At 49.9% G+C, this 20,375-nt stretch overlaps 1 protein-coding gene across 1 annotated transcript in view; it reads left to right on the top strand.

Moving 5' to 3' along the window:
- The first annotated feature begins 914 nt into the window (after positions 1-914).
- LOC142465779 (nuclear RNA export factor 1-like) overlaps positions 915-20,375 on the top strand; it is a 40,016-nt gene continuing 20,555 nt past the window's right edge. The window contains exons 1-18 of the mRNA XM_075570066.1: positions 915-1,205; positions 10,491-10,689; positions 10,839-10,986; positions 12,911-12,994; positions 13,085-13,189; positions 13,354-13,434; positions 13,543-13,612; positions 13,712-13,800; positions 13,916-14,023; positions 15,026-15,135; positions 17,868-17,904; positions 18,100-18,168; positions 18,402-18,457; positions 18,552-18,662; positions 18,756-18,814; positions 19,276-19,391; positions 19,975-20,017; positions 20,112-20,184. Of these exons, the coding sequence (XP_075426181.1) occupies positions 1,178-1,205; positions 10,491-10,689; positions 10,839-10,986; positions 12,911-12,994; positions 13,085-13,189; positions 13,354-13,434; positions 13,543-13,612; positions 13,712-13,800; positions 13,916-14,023; positions 15,026-15,135; positions 17,868-17,904; positions 18,100-18,168; positions 18,402-18,457; positions 18,552-18,662; positions 18,756-18,814; positions 19,276-19,391; positions 19,975-20,017; positions 20,112-20,184 (1,586 nt within the window). The 5' untranslated portion in view covers positions 915-1,177. The remainder of the gene's footprint in view (positions 1,206-10,490; positions 10,690-10,838; positions 10,987-12,910; positions 12,995-13,084; positions 13,190-13,353; positions 13,435-13,542; positions 13,613-13,711; positions 13,801-13,915; positions 14,024-15,025; positions 15,136-17,867; positions 17,905-18,099; positions 18,169-18,401; positions 18,458-18,551; positions 18,663-18,755; positions 18,815-19,275; positions 19,392-19,974; positions 20,018-20,111; positions 20,185-20,375) is intronic.

Below are 20,375 nucleotides of genomic sequence, written 5' to 3'. Positions count from 1 at the left end.
AAAAGGTAAAAGGTTTCTAGAAGGAGTGGTACGTGATGTTTATTTATAAAAATGTTTTACCAGGAAGTAATACATTGAGAGATACCTCTCGTTTTCAAGTATGTCCTGGGCACAGAGTTATAAAAAATACATGGTTACAATAAAAGAACAGGGTTATGCAGTCACTTCACAGACATTTCATGGTCAGATAAAGTAGGAAAATTGGGTATAGGGAATAGAGGGCTTGTGAGTTTCAGATAGAAATAGAGCAGCTTTAACATCAACTAACATCAGCGAACGGCAGCAAACGGCTCATGCCCTTTGACTGCGCCAAAGGCTGTGCGCCTTTGGGGCAACGCAGATGTATGCTGGAGTGAACAAAAAGATCTTTTCTTTGTGTCCCCATGGCTCATTAACATTCCAGTGGGTGGGGTTGCCGATTGAACAAAGGACAAGCACACGTTAACCCTTAGCACGCTGGTCCTGTGCAGAGGGGAGCAGTTCTTGGGGGGGCCCCATCAGGCTGTATCCGAAGAATAGGTATTAAGAACCCTTCTTTATTACATGTATTCTGCTTCCCGCTTAGGCTGCGCTTATAGTGACAGCGACGTTGTGTCAAAACAAATGCATTGCCGCTGTTGACGGCTTGGTTGCGATCGCTGGAAGTCATCTCAATTTGATTTTCCCAGCGACCGTAGCCTAACGACGCCGACACTATAAGCGTAGCCTTACAGAGCAAACTCACAATGGGGCTTCTGTGCTGGTAGCCACCTTGGAGACCCACACAGTATCACAAAGCTTTTGTTCATTGTCCGTGCGCTGGTCTTGTCATTAAAGTTTATTGACGCTGTGAGGAGAAGAGAAGGCGGGCATTTGTTTAACCTTAATGCGCATGCGCGTTAAAAGCCAGTAGCTTCGCCCACTGACGCCTCCTGGGAGGATTTGATTTGTTCTCCGGTGACGACACCGCCTAAACCACGCCCACTGTTTTTTCCCCGTCACTGGCCCTGCCCCGGGCTTTGGTTCCTTTACGCATGGCACATGCGCGGAAGATTGCTGTACCAACGTAATTTCCGCCAGTTTTCAGACCCGTTGCCCCGGTGACCGAGAGAGACGGCTGTGGTGCGCGGGCGTTGAGTGAGCGGAAATACGTCATCTTGCGAGGTGGAACCGGAGTCGGGGTCAAAGTCGGACTGAGATGGCAGAGGGAGGCCGGTCCTACAGCGGTGAGAACCGGGGGATGTGTGGGGGAGGGGTAATTTGATGTGATGGGGTATATGGTGGTGTGGAGGGGTAATTTGGGGGGATGGGTTATAGTGGTGTGGGGGGTTGGTATACACTGATGTGGGGTGGTGTAAGTTGAGGTGATGGGGTATATAGTGATGTGGGGGGGGGGGTGTAATTCGAGGGGATGGGGTACATAGTGGTGTGGTGGATAATTTGATCCGCACCACTCGTGGTATAAACAGTGCTGGGGGAGGGGTATATAGTGGTGTGCATGGGTAATTTGAAGGGAAGGAGTGGCGGAGCAGTTTATAGTGATGAGAGGATGGGGTATATAATGGTGTAGGGGAAATTTAAGGTAGAGGGGTATATAGTGGTGTGGGGGTAACTTGATAATCTGCACTACTCATGGTATAAACAGGGATGGGTATATAGTAGTGTGCTGGGGTAATTTGAGGGGAAAGTGTATATAGGGGTGTGGTGTAGTGGTATATACCGGTAGTGGTGGGAGAGGGGTATTTAGTTATGTGGGATGTAGTTTGAGGGGGATTGGTATATAGTACTGAGGGGGTGGGTATATAGTGGGGGATGGGCAATTTGAGGGAAAGCAGTATATAGTGGTGTGGGGAATTGGTATATAGTGGTGTGGGGGGCAATTTTAAGAGGGGTATAGATGTGAATGGTAATTTGATAATCTGCACAGCTCGTCGTATAAACAGTGCTGGGGGTGGGTATATAGTGTCGTGCTGGGTTATTTTTGAGGGGAAAGAGTATGTAGTGCTGTGGGGGGGGACCATTTGAGGGAGAAGGGGGTAATATGAAGGGATGGAGTATATAGTCGTGGTGGGAGGTAATTTGATAATCTGCACCGCTCGTGGTATAAACACCAACAGGCTAGTCCCATCCGGGATGCTCTGCGGTGCCCTGAAACAGCCAGTTACCCACGGCAACAGGCAGGTGGTTGGACGTTCAATGAAATGAAGGTATTCTAGTCTGATATAGTGATTAAGCCCTGTGTTTGTAGACCATGATAGACGACTAGATGCAGGGTCTGCAGTGAGATGAGAACGCCACAGAGGAGAGTGGTCAGTGAAGGGGCTCAGACAGGTGTGGTAGAACGGCTTAGTCAGTATATCAGACAGCCTACGGAGGAATACCTTCATTTCATTGTGTGTCCAACCACCTGTCTGTTGCAGTGGGTTACTGGCTGGTTCAGGGCACTACAGAGTATCCCGGAGGGGATTACCAAAATGTTAATACCCCGAGTGGTGCAGATTATCAACATGGATTTACAGACATTGCGATTTGGCTGAAGGGTTCGTACTCAGGTGAGGCAGCTTCACAACCATGACACAGGCTGTTGTAATACTAGCAGTTCCCTGATGGCAGAAAAGGGTGGTTGGTGTTGACATTTTTGAGATCTTATAATTGGAGCCCTATTAATTATTGAGCCATTATACGGAAAGCCGTGTATCCCCATGCTAAGTGATTATCCCTAGCAGTGATCAGGCATTAAGTAGGCGCTGACTGGTTATTCCAGCACATTTGTCAGGTTTGTAATTTATGCCAAATTAGGTGAATATTAGAGGCGCTAACACCCTAAACAGTGCTTACTAATCAAACAATTAATTTGTGACTTAAAGTGATAATAGTGCAAAAAATATAGAGCAAGTGCAAAAAACAATATTAAAGTGTCACCCCCCTGCTTCTACCCTCCGGTGAGGTTGTCTTCACTCTTCCCGAAAAAGGTAGAACTGTTTCACGATCCAGGGGGAGCATGGGGGATAAAAACACACAAAAAGAAATACCAAGTGCAGATGTACAAAATAAATGGGAATATTCCCTGGTGAATCTTGGCTCCTATGTACAGCCTACTCACAGGAAGGTAATGGTTTTCAAGCAGAAATGACAGTGGGTGGACTGTGGACATCAGTATTGCAGAATAGCTTCTTCACTTGGGGAATACGACCTCAGCAAGAAGAAAGAGTACGCACATAGCACAGATCAGATAGTACAAACAATTTATAAAACTTCTTAAAAATGCACACTTGCAGTGTTGCCAAATAAAACCGCATGTAAGCTATAAATAGCTTTTGTGTGACCACTGGGAGATATATGCCGCCTCTCACCGCACCAGCTCCGACGGGAACTGTGGCTGGATCCCACGTGGTTGCGTTGGAGACGCCGCTCCGTCGCCGGTCCCCGGATGTTGACGTCACTTCCGGCTCGGCTTCTGCGGTGTGTATAGGGGCGTCTTCCTCCACAGTCACGTCACAAATGGGCGGTACCACTCAACGCGTTTCGCCAATCGGTGATTCGGCTTCCTCAGGAACCGCCCATTTGTGACGTGACTGTGGAGGAAGACGCCCCTATACACACCGCAGAAGCCGAGCCGGAAGTGACGTCAACATCCGGGGACCGGCGACGGAGCGGCGTCTCCAATGCACCCACGTGGGGTCCAGCCGGAGTTCCCGTCGGAGCGGGTGGGGTTAGAGGCGGCATATATCTCCCAGTGGTCACACACAAAAGCTATTTATAGCTTACATGCTGTTTTTATTTGGCAGCACTGTAAGTGTGCATTTTTAAGAAGTGCTATGTGCGTACTCTTTCTTCTTGCTGAGGTCGTATTCCCCAAGTGAAGAAGCTATTCTGCAATACTGATGTCCACAGTCCACCCACTGTAATTTCTGCTTGAAAACCATTACCTTCCTGTGAGTAGGCTGTACATAAGAGCCAAGATTCACCAGGGAATATTCCCATTTATTTTGTACATCTGCACTTGGTATTTCTTTTTGTGTGTTTTTATCCCCCATGCTCCCCCTGGATCGTGAGAAAACAGGTTTGTAATTTATCACTGCACTTCCCTAAATGTCTCACTTTTTAATATTTTTCTTAGTGATATATGTTTAATATTTATTTCAGAAAGTTAAGTTGTACTACCTGTTTGCTGTGCTCCCCCCAAAATGTCTTTCCTTGAGTGGAACCCCCTTTTTTTGCTCTTTGGTTCATTTAGCATGAAGTTCACCGTGCTGCACCCTATCATCAGTGTAATATATCTATCACGTGCATATAGGATCTAGTTTAGTTGACCTGTGAGTTGATTGTTTTCTTGTCTCTGTTTTGCGAAGTATGAAAGATGTAGAACTCCTTAAAGTATAACCATACAGGAGTGCTCTTTTGTACTGCACATGAACCAGCACAAACATGCACAAAAACTAGAGCAAAAAAGGAAATAAATACAAAATATTGCAAAAACAGAATATTTATAGATGGAACCAACTTGTTGATCAACATGGGAGCTGCAGGGCAGTAAATCTCGTTTCAACATTCACATAGTGGCAACGCATGGCACTCTGACGTCAAGTTAAATATGCCTATAACCTATGATATCTTTAACGGTTCATACAATGTCTTTGTATATAATGTATAACCCTGTTCACTTAATGTAACCATGTACTGTTATCATAACTGTACCCAGGACAAATGTGAAAACGAGCGGTAACTCTCAATTTATTAACTTCCTGGTAAAACATTTTATAAATGTGCCATCGTCGCCCTACAGACGCCAGCAAGCACCCAGAACAAGACAGTATTCAGTCAGAGGGCCACATACTGCCCCCCAGCCCCCGCGATGGGAAAACACTCAGGTGGCCATCCAGTCATCAAATGTATTGGAATTTTTCTTTTCATAATGTATAAAATGTAAATCTGAAGGTATTTGGGGGAAAGGGCTTTAGAAGAAGTGTGATTTGCAGTTCCTAAGATTTAAATGACTCCGTTATTGGTCTGATCGCCAGAATTACAAATGTCAGTATCGGTATGATCGTCATTTTATTTAATATCACAACATTACTGCCATATGGATATATTGGCCAATTCTGGGAGCGGTGTATAGCAGTGTGTGGGAGCAGTTAATTTAGGGGAGGGCGTATATTGAGGTTGGGGGAAATTTTAATGAGGGAGAGGGGTAATTAGTAAGTCAAATAGTCAGAATAGGGAGCTTGGGGATGTTGGTGAGCCTCGGGGCAGGTTATGGGCTCTGTTTGGGGCGCATTTTTTGATTTTTGAAGCTGCATGTGTTAGTTATTTGTGTTCTGTATCAGGATCTGTTTTAGTAGTTGGTTATTTAGAGTTAGATTTAGTCTCTGGTGCTTGGCGTTGCCAGGCTTGGTCTCTGGTGCTTGGCGTTGCCAGGCTTGGCTCTCTGGTGCTCGGCGTTGACCGGCTTGGCTCTCTGGTGCTTGGCGTTGCCAGGCTTGGCTCTCTGGTGCTTGGCGTTGCCAGGCTTGGTCTCTGGTGCTTGGTGTTGCCAGGCTTGGCTCTCTGGTGCTTGGCGTTGCCAGGCTTGGCTCTCTGGTGCTCGGCGTTGCCAGGCTTGGCTCTCTGGTGCTTGGCGTTGCCGGGCTTGGCTCTCTGGTGCTCGGCGTTGCCAGGCTTGGCTCTCTGGTGCTTGGCATTGCCAGACTTGGTCTCTGGTGCTTGGCGTTGCCAGGCTTGGTCTCTGGTGCTTGGCGTTGCCAGGCTTGGCTCTCTGGTGCTCGGCGTTGCCAGGCTTGGCTCTCTGGTGCTTGGCGTTGCCGGGCTTGGTCTCTGGTGCTTAGCTTTGCCGGGCTTGGCTCTCTGTGGCTTGGCGTTGCCAGGCTTGGCTCTCTGGTGCTTGGCGTTGCCGGGCTTGGTCTCTGGTGCTTGGCGTTGCCGGGCTTGGCTCTCTGGTGCTCGGCGTTGCCATTTGAGCCCGAGCAGTGAATTTGGTAGTTGGGTAGCAGCCGTAGTGTGTATGCTGCTACCCCATGTGTATAAGCCACTGTGTGTAATTGTAGTCCTCATCACTAAAACCCATTATGTAATGAGTCTGTTTAAACGGATAAACCCCGGGCACAAAGCCAGGGCGCCTACACACTGTCACGTCCGACAGGTTCCACACGAACGGCCACTGTCTACTGCTGCCACCTACACATGTCCCAGAGGGGGACAAAGCATTGCAATGAATCTCCCAGATAATCACATTAAACATGCACCGTACCCAGCCCGACTGTCCTGTAATGCCAGCAAGCTATCTCTAAATCCTGTAATAGTAATATTATGTATACAATAATAAATGTTATGTCATTGTAACCATGTTCTGCAGACCTCATTCCTAGCGTGTATCACCAAAATAAAGACTACAAGACATTAATGTTTTGATTCCTTGTCTCATGGTGCCTCCTTAGGCTGCGCTTGTAGTGACTGGCGACGCGACATTGCTCCAAAACAAATCAAATTACTCCGTCGTAAGCGTGACGGCGCGATTGAAAATTTGGAAGCCGGGTAAATTTGATTTTTTTTAGAGACAGTCGCCACATGTGACTGTCTCTAAAGCAATCAAATTGCGCGGCCCGCCCCCTTTAGTGACATCACTGGCCTTCTTGCCAGCGACGTCGCTAAAAATCAAATTGCAACTTTCGCTAGTGGTGACGGAGGACGTCATCGGTCGCGTCGCCAGCACTATAAGCGCGGCCCTAAACGCGTGTATTAAAGCCGACATAGCCCAGTTTTTAAAACATTGTATATATGTGTATTTCCTCTCCTTTATTCAAACATGGTTGGATTACGTACAGTTCCAATGATGTAATAACATTATATAAGCCTGCATTACCATATGTATACAACACAAAGCGTGTCTCACTCTGAATGCAAAGATCACACTGGGACTCTTGGGAGCTGCTCAGAGAGGGTTTTGTAAAAATTATACACAACATCACATCAAACAAGGAAACCAGATTATAGCTGGTCATAAACATATGGAAACCAAATATTCCCCCATAGTGATATGGCCAGTGATCTAACCACATTTGGTTCTTTGAACAATTATTTGAACATATGGATTTTAAGCAGATAGAACAGGAGTGGCCAACTCCAGTCCTCAAGGGCCACCAGCAGGTCAGGTCTTCAGGATATCCCTGCTTCAGCACATGTAGTACAGTTGAAAACTGAGCTACTGTGCTGAAACGGGGATATTCTGAAAACTTGACCTGTTGGTGGGTGGCCATTGAGGACTGGACTTGCCCGCTTTATTTCCCCCCCCCCCCTCCCCCTCTCACGGTGTGGTCAGCATTTTATTGTGGACAGTGCTAATGTTTAGATGTTAATAAAAATAAATACATTTAACTCGGCTTGTAACTACTTTGAGCATATAGTAGGATATTTTACCTATATAAGGAGTGCCTGTACGGGAGGTTTAAACTGGAACATAAAAGCTTACAGCTCAGGCATCACTGACGCCTAACAAACAAGTATTAATCTCTCTGGGCTCTGCAATTACAATTGAGCTGCCAGAGAGATGAAAGCTCCTCATAGTGACCGGTACTGGGGAGGGAGACATTCCAACTCAGAGAGATGAGCTATCACAGGGGTGCTCAACTCCAGTCCTCAAGCGAACCCCCCCCCCCCCAAAACAGATCAGGCTATCAGGATATCCCAGCTTCAGCACAGGTTCCTGAATCAGAGCCTCTCATTGAACCACCTGTGCTGAAGCAAGGATATCTTGACAACTTGCTGTTTGGGGGCGGGGGAAAGGGGGGGGGGCGGGCTTGAGGATTGATTTTGGTTACTCCTAAAAATAGGGGGGACCCCGCTCTAGTCTGACTCATACCCCTTAGAGCAGGGGTGTGCCCCCCAGGGAGGCGCAAGATTTTCCAAGGGGGGCACGGTGGTTACAGAGGTCCTGCACTGTCCCCCCCCCAAGGCAGCGGTGCGCAAACTGGGGGATGCGACCCCCCAGGGGGAGTGTGAGATTTTTTTTGGGGGGGAGGGGTGACCGCGCGAGACCTCTGCAACCTCTACTTGCCGAGGTTCAGCTGTTTCCATGACGCATTACCATGGCAATGCCGCGGGGGTCATGTGACGTCCCGGTTGCCACGGTAATGTGATGTCACACAAAATGACGCTGCGCGAGGTAAGGAGGGGGGCGCATAACGGAGGAGAGCAGGCACTGGGGGCTCAGCAAAAAAAGTTTGCGCGCCCCTGCCCCAACACATTTAAAGTAAATGCTGTGTGACCTCTAACTTCTACCTTGTCCTCTGCGACGTGTCACCATGGCAACCTGGGGTCACGTGACGTCGCATTGCATGACAACGTCACGTGATCCGTTGCATCATTTGATGCCGGAGCTGGGTGGCGCAGGGAGACCCCTGCCTTAAAGACCACTGTTGAAATATGATTTCTTAGGAGGAAATCTGCAAGTCTAAGTCTGACCATCACTGTAAAGTGTAACCAACCGATTTTAGGTGAGTGAAAGTCGGAATCCAGTCCTGGCCAAGTGGAAAGGTGAGGATCGCACTTTTTTTCCTTTTTTGAAAAAGGTGTTTTCTGCGAAGTTCTGAAAAAGGAGCAGACCGCAGCTGAGGTGTGTGGGACACTTCGTCATTCAAACAGCACAAAGGGGGTAACACCCTCCTCAGAATCCAACCTCTCAGGAAGACTGGGTTTCACAGTGACAGAAAGAAAAGGGGATAAGCGCAAAAATCACTTTGTCAAAGTTGTGTGAAGTGAGCTTTGTTGGTGTAATAACAAATGGTACAAGACACCCATTGAGAAGGGAAAATGCAGCTCCTTGGAGAGATTTTGGAAAGACTCTCCCCACACAATTGTCGGAGAGCGTTGGAGCGCATGTAGTCCCCACGTGTATATATAAAGGGGGGAAACAAATAGAGCAGATCTGTATAACAGTAATAATTATAAACAATTGGAACTCTGGATTCCCCCAGTGAGAAACAGACATGGCGTAATACCAGTTATGTAATTAAAATAAGTGAAGTGAAACAGATAATACTGCGGCTCCCATTCCCCCCCCCCCCCCCTCTCCCCCTCTTTTCTTTCCCTACCCTTGGTGTGTTGTATGTCTAGATCTGTGTGACACCGGGCACAAACACGACATCTATGAAAGAAATTTTGGGAGATAACATGTATTTTTGTATGTTGTGCCTTGTGGACAAAATTCAATACATTTTTGAAGTTGGGGGGAAAAAAAAGTGAAGTGCTGATGGAATAGCACTCGCACTCTCACTATGGACTGCACATCAAACCACAAAATTGGGTCACAATCTGGGACGTCCTGTCACTTGGGGGGTTGGTAGTCCAGCCTGGACTTTTGGGACTGGGGACTTTTATTGCTGGCCTAGCACCTCAGAACTACGAAGTGACGAGACGTCCCGGAAGTGATCCAATATTACCTTTGTGACCCAATTTTGTGGTTTTAAAGCTGCAGACCGAGCAATATCCTACGTATTATTTTTTTTTTTTAAATCTGTTGTGTACCATGAGAAAATACTTGTAGCATTTTTTTTAAACAACTCTGACATTTTTTTTAATGTGTTATAATGTAACAAGCATTTTGTTTCTATAGCAACCATTTACAGAGTCACATCCCCTTCCTGTTCTGAAAGGCTCTGGCACACCTTTTTTTTGAGCTCTGCCTTCTCTCTCCGAGCCGAATCTTCGCCTATCGATCACAGGGGAACGGATCGATTGGCAACTTGGCTAACTACTTATCATGGTGTGGATTGTATTCATGCACATATTGAAGGGGGGGGGGGGGAAATCATTTAAAAATGTGAAACGACAGCTTGGACTGCTGCTTTAACATGCATTCCTTAGTGACCGTGCTATTCCATCAGCACTTCACTTATTTTAACTTTATAACCGGTATTTTGCCCTGTCTGTCTCTCTCATTAGGGGAATCCCGAGTGCCAGTTTCTTAGAAGGCTCATTAGATGCGCCCAGGAATGTGCTAAACCGCTAGAAAACCTCTCGCACCACATGAGCTGAACCAAACCACTTCTTTTCCATCCAATTGTTGGTGCTAAACAGCACTATTTACGTTTTTTTTCCGCTCCCCCTCCTCTCCCTTCCCCCACCCCCCCTCTTTATATATGCCTGGGGACTACTTGTTCTCTTTCTCTGACACTGATATCTGCCTGCGCTTATATTGAAGGACTTCTCCTATACTTAAGTATTTAAATCTGTTACTGGTAAGGTTTATGCCTCTGGAATAGATACAGTGATAAATTAATCTGGTTTACGTTTCTCCCCTTCCCCCGCCCCAGGTGGGATTCTGGGTGCCGCTGACATGTCATGGAGATAAAGGGTGTTTGTGATTGTGATGTCATGGGGGGCGCTGGTGATCTCTGGGGGTCTGAGAATGAGACACAAGATGGGAGGTTGTGTCAAGTGATGGGAAGGGGAGAGGTGATTAGGTTGAGGTTGTGGGTGGAGGTGTCAGCATGTCCTAATGTTATCTATATTTTCAGAGCACGACGACAGGTTCAGCGGGGGGTTTTCCATGAAGAGGAGGAAGGGACGGGGTCCGTTCCGGGGCAAGATGTACAGCGAGGGGTCCCACAAGTATCGGAACCGGGGTGGCCACGGACCCAATCCCCGCTCCCGGCTGGAAGATGATGACGGAGATGTAGCTATGAGTGAAGCCCACGACTCATTCCGACCACGATAGTGAGTGGGCTGCCATGCTCTGTGGGGGAGAGGGGCAGAGTGGTGGGGGGGGGAGGGGGAACAGTTTGATTTATCTTTGATCCTCTTCCACCATTCCTTCCACCTCTTCTTTCTCCTTCCTCTTCTTTCTCCTTCCTCTTCTTTCTTAGCACTCCGTATGGCCGTGGGGGAGGAAGGAGGCGAGACGAAGGACCAGGGAGGGACAGGGGAAACTTCCCCGGTGGTCCGCGCAGGGACCCACCCCCCCAGGACAGAACCGAAGCCAGTGACGACAGAAAGACCTGGTTCAAGGTCACGGTAAGCGGGGCAGGGGTCACCATTGAGGCAGGAAAATAAGGTTTGTAATCTGCTTTGAATAGCCCATGCTGAAAGTCGATTTTATTCATTTAATTTCCTTGCGAGTCGCTCTCTTGCTTCGTCCAGGAAGCTGCTTAAATTTCTTATCAGTGACCCTCTTACCCTGAGCTCCTCTGAGGCCCAAATAAGTCACTAATGTATGTATATTTAGGTACGGGAGCAATGTACGCAGCACTTTACAAAATAGACAATACATTGCAGGGAATTATATTACAATAAGTGTAACGAACCAAGTCAGACAAAAGGAAATCCTTGCCCCGGAGAGCTTACAATCTTAATGACATGTTAGGAGACTGCAGATGAGGGAATAAGTGCAGTTGATGACAGTTTGGACACAATTGTTGGAATGGGGGATCGACAGTAGCCATGGGTCCAGGCTATTGAAATGCTTCATTCAGAAGGTATTTTTTTCAGGTTCGATTTTAGTTGTGTGGAGAAAGGGTGCTTGGCACCCGTAGTGTGAGGGGGGTTTCTTGTCTAGGGGCAGTGAGGGAAAATGGTTTAATGTGATAGGAGCAGTAGAGATGCAAGGGGAGACAACCATTTTATAAGCAGAACAAAGGAGGTGAGCATTGGGCGTATCGAGAAATCAAAGCGGATATGTAGGGGAGAGCCTTGTAAGATAAGGAGAACTTTGTATGTGGGGGATTTAATGAGGAGATGAGATGTTGTTCTGAGAAGTGTAAGGATTCTAGCTGCAGAAATGTGGTTAGATTGCAAATAAACTGGCGAGACAGTGAGGGCAGTTCTAATAACCCAGACAGGAGAGGATAAGGGCATCAGAGTTTAAGCAGTAGGGTGACTGAGTAAAGGGCGGATCTTGGTAATACTACAGAGGAAGATTTGACGAGTATTAGTCAGAGCATGAATGTGAGTGGAGAAATAGTCAAACGCCACACTTTTAACTTCATTTGGTAACATGGTGATTGCTTACTGTGATGGGAAAAGAGGAATTGGGCCAGGTTTAGGAGGAAATATGAGGCGTTCTGTTTTAGACTTGAGGCAGCAGAGCGCCATCCAGGAGGATATGGCCACAAGGCAATCTTAGGCTGAGTCCATGGTCAGCGCTTAGGCGCTGACCCGTGCTGAGGCGCGCTGACGCTCATCAGTGAGCCCCTGCAGCCGCAATGAGAGCGGCTTTAGCAGCGGCTCGCGGAGGCGTAGCACTTAAATTATTTTTCGTTTTGGCGCTCACGGGAGCCAGGCTAACGCCATGCTTCTGAATGAGAAGTCAGCAGAGAGAGAAGACATTTTTTGCTTCAGTCTCTTGCTACTTTAGAGAATGCAGTCTCTAAGTTGAGTAAGGCAGGGGAGCGCAATCTTTTTCCCCCTGCGCCCACCTGCCGGTTGTCCCCGTCTCCTTGCGCCCCCCCTCCTTACCGTGACAGTCATTCCTTAAGGTTGGAGGAAAGCAGATTTCACAAGCAACAAAGGAAAGGTTCTTTACAGTAAGGGCAGTTACAATGCGGGATTCATTACCCATGGAGACTGTGATCTTTTTAGAAAGGTATACAGGGATATACCATATAAGTAACATGGGAAGGATGTTGATCCAGGGAGTAATCTGATTGCCAGTATTTGGAGTCAAGAAGGAATTTGTTTCCTCTTATGAGACCTCACTAGATAATGTGTCCACAAGGGTTTTTGTTTGCCTTCCTCTGGATCAATATACTGCGAGTACAAATATAGGATAAAGTATCTGTCGTCTAAATTTAGCATAGGTTGAACCTGATGGACGCGTCCCTTTTTTTTTTTTTTTTCTACAACCTTTCAATGTTACCAGTTGCTTGTATTTGTTACTAATCAAAAAGGGAAATTGTGCGGAGGTGGTTGGTACTACTGCTTACTTCCTCTCTCAACGCAGATTCCGCATGGGAAGAAATATGACAAGGGCTGGCTGCTCGGCCATCTGCAAGGTGCCTGTAGCGTGCCATTCACGCCCTTGGAGGTATGAGCTTTTTGCCCTCCCTCGTTTTGCCCCGCCCTCGTTTCACCCCACCCCTTTTTACTTTCTCACTCCCTCTCCCTCTCCCCCCAGTATCATTACGATCACTCTCGGGTTCACTTCTATGTGGAGGACGCAGCCACTGCCAAAGCGCTAAAGCAGATGTCCAGGACTTTCACAGATCGAGAAAACTTCAAGGTGAGAAGAGAGGCCCTCCGGCCATCCTAATACTCCCCCTCTCTTCACCTCCGTCCCTCTGCGTCTCCTGCTCTTCCCCCCCCTTGCCCCCCATGACCCTCTCATTGTTCTGTGTCCCCTCTCTTCTTCGTACTTTCCTCCCTCTGACTCTCTGCCTTCCTCAGGTCACTATATTAACACGCGCGACTCCGCCGCCTCCCTCCCTCCAACGGGATATGAAAGATGAAGAAATAGTACATTTCAAGGTACGTGGGAGAGAGGGCTGCGTGTGTCGCTGCGTGTGTCGCTGCGTGTGTCGCTGCGTGTGTCGCTGCGTGTGTTTTAGGCCTGTCTCTTCCTGTTTTGTGTCTCAGAGCTGCATGCAGAAGAGATATGACGGAGCTCAGCAAGTCCTAGATATGAAATCCCTGCGCAGTGACCCAGGTACCTCTCCTCTCCCTTTCTCTCCCGTACAGTCCCTCCCCTCCTCTTTCCCCTTGCAGTCACTCACTTCGCCCCTCTCTCTTTCCCCCTCTGTCACAGACCTGATTGCTAATAAGATAGACCTGGTTCTGAACAGGAGAATTTGTATGCACACCATGCTGCGGATCATCGCAGAGAATGTGCCGGAGGTAACCTTGTTTGAATTTGTATATCGATGTTTTTAAATAAGTGTGTTTTACACACTGTGTGTATAGTGTGTTGGTTCCTATGCTCTCGTCTTATTCTGAACTCTTGTCCCCACAGCTGCTGTCCTTGGACATCAGTAATAACAAACTGTACAGACTGGATGACATGACAGAGCTTCACCTCAAAGTCCCCAACCTAAAGATCCTAAACTTGTCCCAGAACCAGGTGAGACCCCCACCCCTCTCTCTAATCTCCACAACATGTACTTGGCCTCTGTCACAAGCCTGGAGAGCAGCGTTGAAGTGACTGACCCTTTAACCCAGGGGTGGGCGACTCCAGTCCTCAAGGGCCACCAGCAGGTCATGTTTTCAGGATATCCCTGCTTCAGCACGGGGGGGTCCACTGATTGAGCCACCTGTGCTGAAGCAGGGATATCCTGTAAACCTGATCTGTTGGTGGCCCTTAAGGACTGGCGTTGGCTGCTTTTAGATGGGGTGGGGGGCGGGGAGGTAACCTCTCCTAACCCTTCTAGCATAATATCAAGGTAGCCTAGGTAACATCTCCTAACACAGTGCTGCTTCAACCCAAAAACACGCCCCTGTCGTTAGGTCACTTTGCCCCTACGTGCGGCTGGGTAACCTCTCCTAACCCTTCTAGCATAATATCAAGGTAGTCTTCCAACAAGACGAGTGGAACAGTCTTTATCAAGGGTTGCAGTTTGTTTCTAAGTTTTTAAATTTTTTTTCTTTAGATCACTTGATTGTTATTATTATCACATTGCTTTATTATTCACACGTGTGGTTGAATTGTATATTGTCACATTTAGGGTGTGTTAGAGCGCTATTGTTAGTTTTTTCACTTAGATAATATCAAGGTAGCCTAGGTAACATCTCCTAACACAGTGCTGCTTCAACCTATTAAACACGTCCCTGTCATTAGGTCACTTTGCCCCTACGTGGGACTGACCCATTAACCCATGGGTGCTGAAACTGGGGGGGTAGGGTGCTCTTCCCCAAAGCATTTAAATGACATGCCGGGGGACCGTGCGAGGACTCTGTAAGTTCTCTTACCTTGTCTCCGACGGCGCTGCATCATTTGACACCGGCGATAAGGTAAGAGTGGGGAGAGCAGGCAGGGGGTGCAGGGGGATAAGGTGTGCACGCCCCTGCTTTAACCCATTTAACACGTCGCTGTCATTAGGTCACTTTGCCCCTTTACTCTGTGCAGCTTAAGTCTGACCGTGACCTTGACCGGATAAAAGGTCTGAAGCTGGAGGAACTGTGGTTGGATGGAAACCCGTTGTGTGACAACTTCAGAGACCACACCAGCTACATCAGGTCAGTATGGTGGTCTCTCCCTCCCCCAACGTGCGGGGCAGGAAATTCTTATTTCAACAGGACTGGCATGGAAACCGTCAGCGTATAACGTCTGATTTACACACAGTGAGTGCCTGGCAGGAGATTCATACTCACTCAGGCTGGAGGTTCCGGGGGAAAGACAGGATGTGAGTGGGCTCGGAGCATTCCGCTGACCATTATATGATATATATATATCACACACCTTCCCTCCCACATTGTACTGCCCTGTAAAAAATGCTGATTCCATACAAATAAAATCTAATGTACGCCTGTGACGCTGAGCTACATTTAACTAATGAAATCCTCGGCATCAAAGCTATTTATTGAAAGTGTTCCTTTTCTACACCATATTTCCGCCTACGTAAGCACACACCTATAGATTCTATATTGGCAATGCACACAAATAGGGGAATGCATACGGCCTCCGAGGGTGGGCAGCATTTGTTCAGAGAGTCTGATTCTACGCATTGTGTGTGTATACTCGCGCACACATGTAAATGTGTGCGTATATATCGATGTCTATATTTAACATCCTGTTTGTGTATTTATAATGCGCAGCGCACATGGTTGGTAATCTTGAGCGCGGGGTATACCTTTAAGCAGTAAGCAAAAATAGCTAGAAATTCATATTTTTGTAATTGGAAACCTTTTTGTCCAGCTTGGGGTGCTGTTATCAGGCAGTCATCTGTTTCCCCAAATTGGGGGGGGGGGGGCGCGGCGGGGGAGGGGTCGATGGAAATAATCGAAGTCACCTGTTTTTTCCTTCACCTTGCGAGTGTGTGTTCCGCTGAGCCACAGTTGGGGGTGCAGGTATATACATGGAGGGGCGATCGTTTCGCTGAGCTGCGTGTAGATCGCCTCAGCCGGGTGTGCGAGTGTCGGCACGACAAGCTGTTAATTAATATTAGGCTCAAATATTGCAGCCCCCTCACCGCAACTTTCATGGGGTTTGAATTACCTGTCGGATGGATCTGCAGGGTGATTTAGATCTGAAGCTTAAGGCGCTTAAGTCCCTTTTCCATCTCCACTCATTTCTCAGTCATTATTTCCTTCTCTCTCTCCCTCCCTCTTTCTCTCTGCTCGCTCTCCCTCTCTCCTGTCTGCCTCCCCCTCGCTTTCACTCATGGCTGATTTTTATTTCATTTTTCTCCATCTTTAAAGCTCCTTCCTTCACCCTTTCCCCCACACTCCATCCCCCCCAATCCCATACAGCACGGCCTCTCCCAGTCCATCTAATTCTGCAGGCTCTTCTCCTCCCCCACCTTGTCCCCCCCGCTTACTGTGGGGGGGTTGTAAGTTACCCACCCCCCCAGCTTTGCAGAAGAAGCATTGTGTTAGATGTTACCTCCACACCCCCCACCCCATCTCCCCGCCAACCACTTTCACGCAGCACCCCCCACCCTGATGATGGAAAGCGGCTGTTTGGTCTATGACGGGTAAGTTCCCCCAAGGGGGGGCAACCTAAGGCAGATCTCAAAACAGCCGCCAGAATGAAGACCGCAGGGGGTGGGGGGCAGAGAGAATAAAGGGCCCCATTCTCTGCCCTCCCCCCCTCCCTCACACACGCACTCACCTCCCCCTATCTTCTCCCTGCCAGGAGGAGGGGGGCCGCAAGACTCTGGGTGTGGGGGAAGGAGTAAAATAAAACCCTGCCGGGGACGGCGCTACGTACAGAAGGGCTCCCAAGGAGAAGTTGTAAGGAGAAAAGGGGGTGAGCCTACACGGCCCCCCAATAATGTTGCTGGAGCATGAGTATGTATCACGCGGTGATGGGGGAGGTTTCCGGGGAGGAGGGAGTTGCAGCAGCGGCTCTGGCAGCGCTGGGGGAGGCTGTGCTCAGGGTGTCACTACCCCCCCCCCAATCTCTCCCCACCCCCCCAATTTCCCATCTCTCTCCTCTGCACCGCACTATCATCTCCTTTCCTCACTCCCTTCTCCTCTTTCAGTTCCAACTGCAAAATCCTCCCTTTCCCCTCCCATGTGGAGGGAAGATTTATACACCAAATCCCAGTGCACTCCACGTCGCCCGATGCTCTTATACAGAGTGTGCCGTTCTATACAAGTCTGACACTGATACATTGTAGGGGCATGTAAAATAGGGAATGTTAGGGGGGCTTAAAACCTAGTTCCTGGCCCCAGACGCCCCTAACCCCCATCGCCCCTCCATGTTAGTCTTGGTATTATCTAGCTCGGCTCACTGGCAGGTGAGGAAAACACAGGTGACTATAGTGGGGAGTTGGGGGGGAATCTTTTGAGATGAAGGGGGTGTTCTAAGAATAATTACTGGTGGGACATTGTCCCTTTAATGCTGATGTTCAGCCAATGAGGAGAGGGCAGACACTGAGGTTTAGATTGTAAGCTGTGTGGTGCTGGTATTATTGTAACATTCTTCCCAGCCCCTGTTCAGCGCAGCGAAATACATAGGTGCGTGGATGATGATAATGTTGCCTCCTTGTGGTGTAGGGGAGCAGGGTCACCCTTCATCCTGGGTGCCTTTATAAGAACACTGGCGGCCTGTTCCTTGCAGAGCTTGCTAACTCGTCTGCAGACTTAAAACAGTGTTTCAGGACTGGAACTTCCCCCTCCCACTTCTAAGACCAGTACATGGCACACTATGGAGTGGGGGAGGGATGTTGTCTGCAGGCTCTGACATTGTCTGTGTTCCTGTCTGTTTGTCTGTCCATCCTCCTGCGGATCCCCCTGGACGACAGTGCCGTGCGAGAGAGGTTCCCAAAATTACTGCGACTGGTAAGACTCCATTTCACTGCTCTGTTAATGCATGTTACACACACACACACACACACGTTGGTGTGTTTGTCTGTGTGGTGTTGGTGAGATCGCTGCAGTGCAATTAACTCTCCTCCTACTCCCCCTACCTCACAACAATCTGTGTCATCTCTTCCCCCCCCCCCCCTTTCTTTGGTTTTGTCTCTCTCCCCCCAGGATGGACACGATCTTCCTCCCCCGATCACTTTTGATGTGGAAACTCCCACTACACTCCCCCCATGCAAGGTGAGCGCCTGTGTGTGGGCCTGGGGTCTCCTGCGGGCGTGGGCCTGGGGTCTCCTGCGGGCGTGGGCCTGGGGTCTCCTGCGGGCGTGGGCCTGGGGTCTCCTGCAGGCGTGCGCCTGGGGTCTCCTGCAGGCGTGGGCCTGGGGTCTCCTGCAGGTGTGCGCCTGGGGTCTCCTGCAGGCGTGCGCCTAGGCCTGTCTGCCTTTTTCTCATGCCTCCTCTCTCTCTCTCAGGGCAGTTACCTGGGAACAGACGACATTAAAGCGTTAGTGCTGCGGTTCCTGCAACAGTGAGTTTACAAACAACCTTTTCTCTGATGCTGTGGGGTCTGTCTCCTTTCGTCCTTCTCTTGCGCCCCCTCACCTTGTCTCCCCCTTCTGTAGGTATTATTCATATTACGATGCTGAGGACAGACAGGGCCTACTGAATGTTTATCACGATGAAGCCTGCTGCTCCCTCAGCATTCCCTGCCTCCAGGGACAGGTCCCCTCCAGGTCAGTGCTACCACTTTCTCTCCCCTCCCCCCGTTCCCAGACCCTAAACCCCCCCTGTGTCTGACATCTGTGCCCACCCTCCCTTCTGCACAGGAGCAGTCTAGGGGAATATTTTAAGGACAGCAGGAATGTGAAAAGGCTCAAAGACCCAAGTAAGTACTGTTTGCATCCGCCCCCTCTCGCTCTCTGCATCCGCCACTCTCGCTCTCTGCCTCCGCCCCCCTCTTGCTCTCTGCATCCGCCCCCCTCTCGCTCTCTGCGTCGGCGCCCCCTCTCGCTCTCTGCGTCGGCGCCCCCTCTCGCTCTCTGCGTCGGCGCCCCCTCTCGCTCTCTGCGTCGGCGCCCCCTCTCGCTCTCTGCGTCGGCGCCCCCTCTCGCTCTCTGCGTCGGCGCCCCCTCTCGCTCTCTGCGTCGGCGCCCCCTCTCGCTCTCTGCGTCGGCGCCCCCTCTCGCTCTCTGCGTCGGCGCCCCCTCTCGCTTTCTGCGTCGGCGCCCCCTCTCGCTCTCTGCGTCGGCGCCCCCTCTCGCTCTCTGCGTCGGCGCCCCCTCTCGCTCTCTGCGTCGGCGCCCCCTCTTGCTCTCTGCCTCATGCCTTCCCTCCCCCCCCCCCCAGATCTGCGTTACAAGTTGCTGAAGTACAAGCGCCTGAACGTGGTGAGCTTTCTGAGCGAGCTTCCCAGGACCCAGCACGACCTCAACTCCTTTGTAGTGGATATCAACGCTCACTCGGTGAGTCTTCTCTCTATCTGCCACACTTACTGAGCCCCCTCCCTCCTAGCGCTGCTTCCCCCCCTCCTAGCACTTCGCCCCCCTCCCTCCTAGCGCTGCTTCCCCCCCTCCTAGCACTTCGCCCCCCTCCCTCCTAGCGCTGCTTCCCCCCCTCCTAGCGCTGCTTCCCCCCCTCCTAGCACTTCGCCCCCCCTCCCTCCTAGCGCTGCTTCTCCCTCCTTCCCCCTCCTAGCGCTGCTTCCCCCCCCCCCCCCCCCCCGCCCCTCCCAGCGCTCACGTTCTCTGTTCTCCCTTACAGAACATGCTGCTTCCCCCCCCCCCCTCCCAGCGCTCACGTTCTCTGTTCTCCCTTACAGAACATGCTTCCCCTCCCCCCCCCCCTCCCCCCCCCCGCCCCTACCCCCCCCCCTCCCAGCGCTCACGTTCTCTGTTCTCCCTTACAGAACATGCTGCTTCCCCCCCCCGCCCCTCCCCCCCCCCCCCCCTCCCAGCGCTCACGTTCTCTGTTCTCCCTTACAGAACATGCTGCTTCCCCCCCCCCCCCCCCCCTCCCAGCGCTCACGTTCTCTGTTCTCCCTTACAGAACATGCTGCTTTGCTTTGTGGTGAATGGAATCTTTAAAGAAGGTGAGTGACCCTCCCTACCATTATAACCTCTGATGTTAGATACAGATATCTATATCCCATGTTCTAACCGGTCTCCCCTTTCTGTCACCCTTAGCTGAGGGACCATCCAATGACTCAGTGCGCGCTTTCTCCCGGGTGTTCATAGCCGTACCAGCCAGCGATGGAGGGTGAGACGCACATCTTTCTTTAGGCTGTGTATATGACACTGTCACACTGTGCTTACCACAAACTAGGCGGGACCACGGTGCTGAGGTGGGAATGGATATTACGCCACCCACAGCCACAAGGGCACGTCTTCAGTGTAGAATAGTCTGGATATCCGGGGCAGGAGAGGTACGGGTAGTAGGAGGTACTGTTA

Source organism: Ascaphus truei, chromosome 14, assembly GCF_040206685.1.
Source record: "Ascaphus truei isolate aAscTru1 chromosome 14, aAscTru1.hap1, whole genome shotgun sequence".
Lineage (NCBI taxonomy): Eukaryota > Metazoa > Chordata > Amphibia > Anura > Ascaphidae > Ascaphus > Ascaphus truei.
Note: the sequence above shows the minus strand (reverse complement) of the source record. Positions and strands in the feature narration are given on the sequence as shown.